Below are 13,225 nucleotides of genomic sequence, written 5' to 3'. Positions count from 1 at the left end.
CACAGGTATTTGACATTTTGGATAGGAAGCCAGGAAAAGGTGGTGGGGTAGCTCTGTTAATTAAGGATGCCATTAGTACAGTAGTGAGAGATGAACTTAGCTCAAAAGAGTAAGATGTAGAATCAGCGTGGGTAGAGGCAAGAAATAAGAAAGGTAAAAGATCGTTCATGGGAAGTTTATGGAATTACACTGTAGGACAGAGTATACAGAAAGAAATGAATGGGGTGTGTAAGAAAAGTACTGCAATAATCGTGGGTGACTTTAATCTATATGGAGATTCAACAAATCAGATTGGCAAAGTTAGTCTGGAAAATGAGTACATAAGGTACATGTGGGACAATTGCTTAGAGCATGTTAAAGAGCCAACAAGGGAGCAGGCTATTCTAGACCTGGTAATGAGCAATGAGACAGGATTAATCAAAAACCTCATGGTAAAGGAACCTTTAGCTGATAGCGATCATATTACAACAGAATTTCATGTTCAGTTTGAAGGGGTGAAGTGTGGGTCTAAGACTAGCTTTTTAAACCTGGATAAAAGTAATTATAAAAGCATGAAAGCAGAGCTAGCTAAACTGAACTGGGATACTAGGTTAAAAGGTAGGACAGTTGAGATGCAGTGGCAGACTTTTTAAAGAGATATTTAATAACTCTCAAAGGTTTATCCCAGTAAGACAGGCAGACTCTGAGAAGAATGCATCATCTATGACTGAATAAAGTAGTTAAGGATTGTATCAAATTGAAAGAAACTCTACAAATCTGCAAAGATTAGTATTAGGTTAGAAGATTGATCAGATTTTAAGAACCAGCAAAGAAATTACCAAAAAAGGGAGAAAGTTTATTTTGAGCAAAAGCTAGCTAGTAATGTAGAAACTCTTATGATCTGTTTTTTATAAGTATTTAAATAGGAAAAGAGTGACTAAAAGAGTAAACTAAAGTTGGTCCCCTAGAGAGGGAATTGATAATGGAAAACAAGGAAATGGCAGAAGTGTTGAACAGGTATTTTGTGCCTGTCTTCACTGCAAATGACTTAAAAAACTTCCCAAAGATAGTTGAAAATCGAAAGGTGAACAGGAGGGAGGAACTTAAAACAATCACCATCACTAGGGAAAAGGTGTTTGAAAAACTATTTGACATAAAGACTGACAAATCCCCAGGACCAGATGGCCCACATCCTAGGGTTTTAAAAGAAGTGGCTGCAGAGATAGTAGATGCATTGGTTATAATCTTCCAAAATTCCTTGGATTCTGGAAGAGTCACAGTGGATTGGAAAATGGCTAATGTAACATCTTTATTCAAGAAAGGAGGGGGAGGCAGAAAACAGGAAATGACAGACCAGTCAGCTTATCATCTGCCATAGGGAAATTGCTAGAATCCATTATTAAGGAGGTTATACTTGGAAAAGCATAAATGTGATCAGGCAGAATCAACATGGCTTTGTGCAAGGGAAATAGTGTTTAACTAATTTGTTAAGAGATTTTGAGGGAGTAGCAAGCAAGGTGGATAAAGGGGAACCTGTATATGTTGTATGCTTGGATTTCCAAAAGGTGTCAAATCAAAGGGTACAAAGAGAACATGGTGTAGGGCGTAACATATTAGCATGCATAAAGGATTGGTTAGCTAACAGGAGGCAGAGATTAGGGTTAAATAGGTCTTTTTTTGGGTGGCAAGCTGTAATGAGTGCCATAGGGATCAGTGCTGGGGCCTCAATTATTTACAATCTACATCAATGATTTGGATGAAGGGCCCAAATGTAAACTTGATGACACCAAGATAGGTAGGAAAGTAAGTTGTGAAGAGGAGGCAGAGAGTTTACAATGACAGATTAAATGAGTGGGCAAAAATTTTGTCGACTGAGTATAATGTGGGAAAATGTGATCGTTCCACTTTGGGAGGAAGAATAGAAAAGCAGTATATTATTTAAATGGAGAGAAATTGCAGAACTCTGATACAGAGGGATCTGGGTGCCCTGGTACATGAATCACAAAAACTTAGTATGCATGTACAGCAAGTGATTAGGAAGGCAAACAGGATATTGATGTTTATTGCAAGGGGAATGGAATATAAAGATAGGGAAATTTTACTGCACCTGTACACAGCATTAGTGAGACCATATCTGGATTACTGTGTACAGTTTTTGACTCCTTATTTGAAAAAATATACAATTGCATTGGAAGCAGTACAGAGAAGGGTCATTTGACTCATTCTTGGGATGAATGGCTTATTCTATGAAGAAAGGTTGAACAAGTCAGGCCTATACTCATTGGAGTTAGAAGATTGAGGGATGATCTTATTGAAACATACAAGATCCTGAGGGGACTTGATAGAGTAGGTACTGGGAGAACGTTTCCATTTGTGTGGGGAGATGAACTAGAACAGTTTAAGAATAAGAGGTCTCCCTCATAAGACTGAGATGAGGATAATTGCTTTCTCTCAGAGGTTGTTAGTATGTGGAATTATTTTCCCCAGAGAGCAGTAGAGACTGGGACAATAGTTAGATTTTTGATAGACAAGAGAGTCAAGGGTTATGGGGGGGCAGGCAGGAAAGAGGAATTGAGACCACAAACAGATCAGCCATGATCTAATTGAATAATGGAGCAGACTCGAAGGGCCAAATGGCCTCCTCCTACTCTTAAGCCCATGTTGTACAGCTACAGTATTAATAAGTGAGGGTTCTTCAAGTTACGGTCCAAATTAGAATGTTATGCACATACCATTACCGTCGCTGAGTCTCCCACCATCAACATCCTGGGAGGTTACCACTGACCAGAAACTTAACTGGATCAGCCATAAAAATAGGTTGGCCACAAGAGTAGGTCAAAGGCTGTAAATTCTGCAGCAAGTAGCTTACCCCGACTCCTCAAAGCCTGTCCACTATCCACAAGGCAAAGTCAGGAGTGGGGTGTCCATCAAGCAGCTGCTTTGTACTGGATGGTGTCGAGTTTCTTGTGTGTGTTGTTGTTGGAGCTGCACCATCCAGGACAAAGCAGCCTGCTTGATAGGCACCCCGTCCACTACCTTAAACATTCAATCCCTCCACCACTGGCACACAGTGGCAGCAATGTGTACCATACCATTGCGTAGGAGATACAATGCAGTGTAACTCGCTAATCCTCCTGCAACTGCACCTTCCAAACTGAACTCTATACTACCTAGAAAGTCAAGGGAAGCAGATGCATGGAAACACCACCAATCGCAAATTCCCCTCCAAACCACAAACCATCCTGACTTGGAGCTGTATCACTGTTCTTTTATTGTGTCAAAAAACCTGGGACTCCCTTCCTAACAGCACTGTGGACGTACCTACACCAGACGGATTTCAAAGGTTCAAATCAGCTCACCACCGCTTCGCAAGGGCAATTAGGGATGGGCAAGAAATGCTGAGATTGCCAGCAGTGCGCACGTCCCATGGAAGAATAAAAACATGCCCATTGTAATATGCTTAATACACAACATACAAACACATATCTGCCAAACATGACCATGCGACAGCTTATCAGTGGTAACATCTCTCAAGAAATTTTCAACTATCTAAAGAGCGGGAAACTAGTTGGCACCAGGTTAGAAAAGAACCTTCTTTGAAACTATATCAAGGGAAAGGTGAAGATCTCTGCAAGCAACTTTTCTGAAATAACTTTTATCAGTTTCAACCCAGTTCCTAAAGGGCATGGCCCCAAAATTCAACACATGCAGCCAAATCTATTCGGATAGGCTACGAAAGATGATTGATGTTAAAAAGAACATGAATGCACATCTTGGCAAATTAGCATCTCTTAGATCTTAGAGAATTTGCAAGGCAACCTTCGAAGGTCATGAGGTCATTAAGATCTCAATCAATGCCGTCTAATTTTTTTTTTTAGTTACTAGCACATTCCTGCTGCTGTACACTGATACCAACACATTTTCCCATTGAGTAGATGCAATGTCTTTGAGGGTCTCCTTGAGGGTGTCAACATCAGGAGGCTCCCCACTCAAAAATGTTGGGCAAAAACACTGCACTAATAAAATGTCAAAGGTCTGAATTAAGGCTAATTGCTTGGACACAGCAAAAGGGAGTTTTACTCACATCTAATATGCTGTAGCTGACCTGGTGAAAACTGATGGTGACAATGGGTGCCACAAGTATAAAATGCTTAATCTGCAAAAATGGCAATCGTTCATTCCACGAGTTCAAATTTATCAGGAATAAATCAAACACAATGTTCACTGGGCAATAAATGCTGGTCCAGTCAGCAATGCCCACATCCCGCAAATGAATTTTAAAATAGGTTCAAGCAGATGTATCAAAGCCAGAGTAAGGAGCAGCTGTTCTTTGTGAAGCACAGCAACATTCAGTATTCCCATCTGCTCCCAGAATGCAGCACCACCCTTGGTTGGTGCCCAGTACCACTTCACTTGCATTCTCACCTTTGATTTGAGTTCAGCCTTCGTCATTCCATCCGCCTTGTTGTTTGCCTTCTGTGTCGGTGGTAACTTTCCTTCCCCAAGTGCCATCATCTCAGGACTGGGAGTCATAACTACAGGAATGCGAGAGAATAGTGTTAACTACAAGGTCAGTACATGGTTAATCAAGCGTCAGAAGTCTACAAAAAAAATCACCACTACAGTTTATGTTTTTGCTAAATAAATTTAGAAGATAAGCTAAGGTGCCAGCTGTGGCTCAATGGTAGCTTGTCTCTAAGCCAGAAGATTGTGGGTTCAAGTCCCACTCCAGAGACCAGAATATATATCTAGGCTGTTACTCTAGTGCAGTACTGAGGGAGCACTGCACTGTCGGAGGTGCCACCTTTTGGATGAGACAATAGACCAATGCCCATCTGCCTGCTCAGGCCAGAAGACGTGAAAGGCCAAATGGCCTCCTTCTGCAATGTAACCATTCTAAGTTTTCCTGTTCATTCTACGTAATTAGTACATATATGCACAGCAGCAACCCTGCCACCAGTTTATGGGGACTGTGCAATGTGGCGGTTAGGAATATTTCAATTACTAAACAAGAACATCTGTGGTTACCATAGGTTGAAGTGTCAGACTGACTCTGGAAAGACCATTCAGAGTCATAGGTGGTGTGTTCAAGATCTATTCCAGACCATCAGAATCACTGAAGTGGCTAGGCAGATAGCTGACACGTTGCTTTTAATTTTCCAAAACTCCTTAAATTCGGGACGGTCCCATCAGATTGGAAGGTAGCAAATGTAACTCCATTATTCAAAAAAGGAGGGACACAAAGTGGGAAACTACAGGTCAGTTAGCTTAACATCTGTCATAGGGAAAATGTTAGAAGCTGTTATTAAAGAAGCTGTAGCCGGGAACTTGGATAAGTTCAAGGTGATCAGGCAGAGTCAACATGGTTTTATGAAAGGGAAATCATGTTTAACCAACTTATTCGAGTTCTTTGAGGAAGTGAGATATGCCGTGGATAAAGGGGAACCGGTAGATGTACTGTACTTAGATTTCCAGAAGGCATTTGATAAAGTGCCACATCAAAGGTTTTTGCGTAAAACAAAAGCTCATGCTGTAGGGGTAACATATTGGCATGAAAAGGTGATTGACTGGCTAACAGGAAGCAGAGAGTAGGCATAAATGGGTCTTTTTCAGGTCGACAAAATATAACAATGGTGTGCCACAGGGATCAGTGTTGGGACCTCAACTGTTTAGAATTTATATAAATAACTTGGATGAAGGGATGGATGGGATTGTTGCCAAATTTTTGATGACACATGATCAGTAGGAAAATAATTTGTGAAAAGGACATAAGGAGGCTACAAAAAGGTATAGATAGGTTGAGTGGGCAAAGATCTGGCAAATGGAGTATAATGTGGGAAATGTGAAATTGTCCATTTTGGCAGGAAGAATGAAAAAGAAGCATATTACCTAAATGGTGAGAGATTGCATGGCTCAGATTCAGAGGGATCTGGGTGCCTTAGTGCATGAATCGCAAAAGATTAGTACGCAGGTACAGCAAGTAATTAGAAAAAGCTATTAGAATGTTACCATTTATTGTGAGGGAAATTGAATACAAAAGTAGGGAGGTTATGTTTCAGTTATATAGAGTACAGTACTGGTCACCATATTTAAGGAAGGATGTAAATGCAGTGGAAGCAGTTCAGAGAAGGTTTAGCAGATTAATACCTGGTAAGGGCAGGTTGCCTTATGAGGAAAGGTTGGACAGGCAAGGCTTGTATCTGCTGGAGTTCAGAAGAGTAAGAGGAGACTTGATTGGCACATATAAGATCCTGAGGGGTCTGGACAGGCTGGATGTGGAGAGGGCGTTTCCGCTTAAAAATAAAGGGTCGCCCTATTAAAACAGAGATGAGGCGAAATTTTTTCTCTGAGGATCGTGAGTCTTTGGAACTCTTCCTGAAAAAGCGGTGGAAGCAGAGTCTTTGAATATTTTTAAGGCAGAGGTGGATAGATCCTTGGTAATCGAGGGGGTGATAGGTTAATGGGGTATCAGGCTCGAGGGGCCAAATGGTCTACTTCTGCTCCTTGTTCATATTTTGGTATATATCTGGGCTGACATGTAAGTGTAGTACTAAGGAAGTGCTGGAGATTCCATTTTTTGGCTGAGAAGTTAAGTCAAGGCCTCAAACCCTAGTTCTGGTGGCTGTAAAAACAATCCCATGTACTAACCAAATAGAATCTCAAATCAAGCAGTATTTTTCCACAAACATCAAAATCAAATTAAATCAAGGTTCCCCTCATTTGCTGCATATGCAACTTTTTTCAGGGACAAGTTGTTTTGTAGAGGAACAGAGCAACCAAGTGTCTGTCACTTCAAAAGTAATTCACGGGCATTGAAGCACTTTGCGTTGTCCCAAGGATGTAACTGTGCTGTAGGCATACAAGTTCTTTCTCACCATTCTTTCTAACAAAATACAGCCTCAGTTATTCTTACAGACATAGTTTTATTTAGCTGTCAGAAAATTCCTTTGTTTGAAAGAAAATTTATATAGCCCAATGCTACATCAAGCACAGCATACTACAAATTCTCAACAACTTGGGATACAGGAAAGCTGAACTATCCTAGAGCCTTTCTGAGCACTGCTTACACAACTTAAGTTGACGCAGTTCAGGGGATGGTTTGGATGCCGAAGGGTAGAACTTCAGTGCTCTTAATACAAGCTTGTAGCTGTGATCTAACCAACGTCCCTATCAAATATGGGACAAATATTCTACAACCATAGGGCACCTGAATTGGTGTCATACCAATCCTCAATCCCTGGAAAGTGGTTTATTGATCTCTGTGCTAGCTCCAGCACACACCTCAAATGCGTAATCACAATTCTAATATGGGAAACAGGTATCCAATTTGCATACAGAAAGTTTCCACAAACATCTAAATGATAAATGATCTGTTTTAATGATGTTAGTTGAAGGACTTAGGGAAGAATTCCCTTGCTTTTCTTCAAAATAGCACCATTTCTTCTCTTATGATCACCCAAGAGCGCAGAAGAGGAAACATCTTCCCTGCATCCAGTCTTTTTTAAAATTAATTCACGAAATGTGGGCTTCGCTGGCTGGGCCAACATTTATTGCCCATCCTTAGTTGTCCTTGAGAGGGTGCTGAACCACTGTAATCCATGTGGTGTAGGTACACGCACAGTGTTGTGAGGAAGGGAGTTCCAGGATTTTGACCCAGCGACAGTGAAGAAATGGCAATATATTTCCAAGTCAGGGTGGTGTGTCACTTGGAGGGGAACTTCCAGGTGGTGGCGCTCCCATCTATCTGCTGCCCTTGTCCTTCTAGATAGTAGTGGTCATGGGTTTGGAAGGCACTGTCTAAGGAGCCTTGGTGAATTCCTGCAGTGCATCTTGTAAATGGTACACACTGCAGCTACTGTGCATCGGTGGTGGAGGGAGTGAATATCTGGTGCCAATCAAGTGGGCTGCTTTGTCCTGGATGGTTTCAAGCTTCTTAAGTGTTGTGGGAGCTGCACTCATCCAGGCAAGTGGAGAGTATTCCATAACACTCCTGACTTGTGTCTTGTAGATGGTGGACAGGCTTTGGGGAGTCAGGTGAGTTACTCATCACAGGGTTCCTAGCCTCTGGCCTCTTGTAGCCATAGTATTTGGATGACTGGTTCAGTTTCTAGTCAGTGATAAGCCTCCCCAAGATGTGGATAATAGGGAATTCAGCAATGGCAATGCCACTGAACGTCAAGGGGCGATGGTTAGGTTCTCTCTTGTTGGAGATGGTCATTGCCTTGTATTTGTGTGGCACGAGTATTATTTGCCTCTTGTCAGCCCAAGCCTGTATATTGTCCAGGTTTTGCTGCATTTGGACATGGACTGCTTCAGTATCTGAGTTGCCGTGAATGGTGTTGAGCATTGTGCAATCATCAGCAAACATCCTCATTTCTGACCTTATAATGGGAGGAAGGTCATTGATGAAGTAGCTGAAGGTGGTTAGCCCGAGGACACTACCCTGAGGAAATCCTGCAGTGATGTCCTGGAACCAAGATGACTGACCTCCAACAACCACAACCATCTTCCTTTGTGCTAGGTATGACTCCAGCCAGTGGAGAGTTTCCCTCCACCGCTTCCCATTGACTCTAGCTTTGCTAGGGCTCCTTGATGCCACACTCGGTCAAATGCAGCCATGATGTCAATGGTAGTCACTCTAACCTCACCTCGAGCCATGTTTGAACCAAGGCTGTAATGAGGTCAGGACTTGAGTGACCCCAGCAGAACCCAAACTAGGCATCAGTGAGCAGGTTATTGCTTAGCATGTGCCGCTTGATAGCACCGTTGATGACCCCTTACATTAATTTACTGATGATTGGGAGTAGGCCGATGGGGCAGTAATTGGCCCAGTTGGATCTGTCCTGTTTTTTGTGTACAGGACAGACCTGGGCAATTTTCCACATAGCCAGGTAAATGCCAGTGTTGTAGCTGTACTGGAACAGCTTGGCTAGGGGTGCAGCAAGTTCCAGGGCACAAGTACTATTGCCGGAATATTGTCAGGGCCCATAGCCTTTGCACTATCCAGTGCCTTTAGCCACTTCTTGATATCGCATGGAGTGAATCGAATTGGCTGAAAACTGGCATCTGTGATGCTGGGGACCTCAGAGGAGGCTGAAGTGGATCACCCACTCAGCGCTTCTGATTGAAGATTCTTGCAAATGCTTCAGCCTTATCTTTTGCACTAATGTGCTGGGTTCCCCCATCATTGTGTATGGGAATATTTGTGGAGCCTCCTCCTCCAGTGAGTTGTTTAATTGTCCACCACCATTCACGAATGGATGTGGCAGGACTGCAAAGCTTAGATCTGATCCATTGGTTGTGGGATCACTTGGCTCTGTTTATCTCTTGCTGCTTATGCGGTTTGGCATGCAAGTAGTCTTGTGTTACAGCTTCACCAGGTTGACACCTCATTTTTAGGTATGCCTGGTGCTGCTCCTGGCGTGCCCTCCTGCACTGTTCAATGAACCAAGGTTGATCCCCTGGCTTGATGGTATGGTTGAGTGGGGAATATGCTGGACCATGAGATTACAGATTGCGTTCAAGTACAATTCTGCTTCTGATAATGGCCAGTCTCAGGTTGCTACATCTGTTCAAAATCTATTCCATTTAGCACAATGGTAGGCCACATTATACGATAGAGGGTATCCTCAATGTGAAGGCGGGCTTTCGTCTCCACAAGGACTGTGTAGTGGTCACTCCTACTGATACTGTCATGGACAGATGCATCTGCGGTAGGCAGGTTGGTGAGGATGAGGTCAAGTATGTTTTTCCCTCTTGTTGGTTTCCTCACCACCTGCCGCAGACCCAGGCTAGCAACTATGCCCTTTAGGACTCAGCCAGCTCCGTCAGTATTGGCGCTACCGAGCAACTCTAGGTGGTGGACATTGAAGGCCCCCACCCAGAGTACAAAAGAGGCAGAGTAGAGTCTGTCCATCCCTGAAAGAATTTTATATGTTTCAATGAGATCCCCTCTCATTCTCCTAAACTCCAGTGAATACAAGCCTAGTCGACCCAATCTCTCCTCATACAAAAATCCTGCCATCCCAGGAATCAGTCTGGTGAACATTCGCTGCACTCCCTCTATGGCAAGTATATCCTTTTTTAGGTAAGGAGACCAAAACTGCACACAATACTCCAGGGTGTGGTCTCACAAAGGCCCGGTACAGCTGCAGTAAGACATCCTTGCTCCTGTAATCAAGTCCTCTCGCAATGAAGGCCAACATATCATTTGCCTTCTTAATTGCTTGCTGTACCTGCATACTTGCTTTCAGTTGTCGGTGCACAAGGACACCCAGGTCCCTTTGTACATCAACATTTCCCAATCTATCACCATTTAAATAATACTCTTGACATTCTGTTTTTCCTACCAAAATGGATACTTCACACTTATCCATGTTATACTGCATCTGCCTTGTAATTGCCCACTCACTCAACCTGTCTAAATTGCCTTGAAGCCTCTTAACACCCTCCTCATGGCTCACATTCCCACCAAGTTTCATGTCATCAGCAAACTTGGAAATATTATATTTGCTTCCCTCATCCAAATCATTGATATTGTGAACAGCTGGGGTCCAAGCACTGATGCCTGTGGTACCCCACTAGGCACCGCCTGCCACTCCGAAAAAGACCCATTTATTCCTAGTCTGTTTCCTGTCTGCTCAACAATTCGCAATCCATGTTAATATAATACCCCCAATCGCAAGTGCTTTAATTTTACACACTAACCACTTATGTGGGACTTTATCAAAAGCTTTCTGAAAATCCAAATACACCACATCCACTGGTTCTCCCTTACCTATTCTGCTAGTTACATTCTCAAAAAACTCCAGTAGGTTTGTCAAACATAATTGCTCTTTCAAACATTCATGTTGACTTTGTTTAAACCCATTGATATTTTCTAAGTGTCCTGTTATCACATCTTTTATAATAAATTCTAACATTTCCTTACTACTGATGTTAGGCTAACCGATCTGTAATTCACCACTTTCCCCCTCCCTCTTTTTTAAAATATATTTGCCACCCTCCAAACTGCCAGGACAGTTCCAGAATTGACATATTTTTGGAAGATGACAACCAATGCATCCACTATTTTCATGGTCACCTCCTTTAGCACCCTGGAATGTAGATGATCAGGCCCTGGGGATTTATCAGCTTTTAGTCCCATTAATTTCTTAGGCACTATTGTTTTAATAATACTAATTTCCTTTCAATTCCTCCTTCTCACCAGACCCTTGGTTCCCTAGCATTTCTGGGAAGTTATTTGTGTCTTCCTCTGTGAAAACAGAACTAAAGTAGTTGTTTAATTGCTCTACCATTTCCTTGTTTTCTATTATAAAATCTCCGGTTTTGGACTGTAAGGGACCTACATTTGTCTTCACTAATCTTTTTCTTTTTACATACTTATAGAAGCTTTTACAGTCCACTTTTATGTTCCTTGCAAATTTACTCTCATACTCTATTTTTCCCCTCTTAATCAATTTCTTGGTCCTCCTTTGCTGAATTCCAAACTGCTTCCAATCCTTAGACTTTGTACTTTTTCTAGCAACTTTATATGACTCCTCTTTGGATCTAATACTATCCTTAATTTCTTTTATTAGCCATGATTGAGCCACTTACTTGACATTCAGTGGCATTACCATCACTGAATCCCCCACCATCAACATCCTAGGGGTTACAATTGACCAGAAACTGAACTGGACTAGCCATATAAATACTGTGGCTACAAGAGCAGGTCAGAGCTAGGAGTCCTGCGCCGAGTAGCTCACCTCCTGACTCCCCACAAAGCCTGTTGAGTGCAGCTCCCACAACACTCAAGAAGCTTGACACTATCGAGGACAAATTAGCCTGCTTGATTGGCACCCCATCCGCAAACATTCACTCCATCCACCATGGCGCACAGTGACAGCAGTTTGTACCATCTACAAGATACACTGCAGAAACTCACCAAGCCTCCTTCAACAGCACCTTCGAAAACCATGACCACTACCATCTAGAAGAACAAGGGCAGCAGACACATGGGAACACCATTACTTGCAAGTTCCCTCCAAGCCATCCTGACTTGGAAATATATCGCCATTCCTTCACGGTTGCTGGGTCAAAATCCTGAAACTCCCACCCTTACACTGCTGTGGGTGTACCTACACCACATGGACTGCAGCAGTTCAAGAAGGCAGCTCATCAACATCTTCTCAAGGGCAATTAGGGAAGGGCAATAAATGCTGGCCTAGCCCGCGATGCCCATATCCCATGAATAAATTTTTAAAAAGCTTGACAAACTTTGTGTAAATTTCACCATATTGACAATATTCAGAAGTAAAAGACTGTTTCATCTAGTGATTGGAAATAGGGGAAAAAGCAAACAACAAACCTGAGTTAAGCAAGTTATCGATAGATGCCTCTTTTAAAAAAAAACTGGCATTTTCTTGACATTTGTGCTGCTCAGAGGACCTACACGTGAGGCACTTATTGCCATAAATAAGGTGTAATTTGTACTGCTTCTATGAAACATTGAAACTATAAAGCTTATTTGTTTCTTGTATATCACTAGTCATTATGGCAGTAGAACTTGGAAGTCTGTTTTCAAATAACCAAGAATAAACACGGAGAAAAAAATGTTTCTTTTTCATGTAGAAGTGCTGCATTATCCACTTAGACTAAACTATCTATGCCCAATTCTGCATCCTTCACTGGATATTTAATTTTCTAAACATTTATAACATAAAGCATTAGAATTTTGTTTAAACGGCCAAACTTGAAGAGACTTTTGTTAAATTGCTTTCCACTGTATAAAATTATGAGGGGCATAGATAGGATAGACAGGAAGGAACTATTCCCCTTGGTGGAGGGATCAATAACCAGGGGGCATAGATTTAAAATGAGGAGCGAGAAGTTTAGAGGAAAGTGAGGAAGAATTTTTTCACCCAGAGGGTGGTGGGAACCTGGAAATCATAGCCTGAAAGGATGGTAGAGGCAGAAACCCTCATAACATTTAAGAAGTATTTGGATGTACGCTTGCGATGCCATGGCATACAAGGCTATGGGCCTAGTGCTGGAAAATGGGATTAGAATAGTTAGGTACTTGTTTGACCGGCACAGACTCAATGGGCCGAAGGGCCTTTTTCTGTGCTGTAGCCCTCAGACTCTATGACAATAACACTTTTCCTGTTGTGTTTTTGAGCCAGAAAAGAATGTATAACTGTTGCAATGCATACATTCGTTCCTTAAGTAATAGCCATTGTCTATCCGTCATCATGCCTTTTAATGA

The 13,225-nt window shown here is 42.2% G+C and overlaps 1 protein-coding gene across 3 annotated transcripts in view; it reads right to left on the bottom strand.

The window, feature by feature from the left end:
* The window catches only part of LOC121291485 (AT-rich interactive domain-containing protein 1A-like), a 138,051-nt gene that overhangs the window by 23,248 nt on the left and 101,578 nt on the right, over nucleotides 1-13,225 (bottom strand). For all 3 annotated transcript variants that reach the window (XM_041212726.1, XM_041212727.1, XM_041212728.1), the window contains exon 10: nucleotides 4,405-4,514. In XM_041212726.1, the coding sequence (XP_041068660.1) occupies nucleotides 4,405-4,514 (110 nt within the window). The remainder of the gene's footprint in view (nucleotides 1-4,404; nucleotides 4,515-13,225) is intronic.

Source organism: Carcharodon carcharias, chromosome 19, assembly GCF_017639515.1.
Source record: "Carcharodon carcharias isolate sCarCar2 chromosome 19, sCarCar2.pri, whole genome shotgun sequence".
Classification (NCBI taxonomy): Eukaryota; Metazoa; Chordata; class Chondrichthyes; order Lamniformes; family Lamnidae; genus Carcharodon; species Carcharodon carcharias.
Note: the sequence above shows the minus strand (reverse complement) of the source record. Positions and strands in the feature narration are given on the sequence as shown.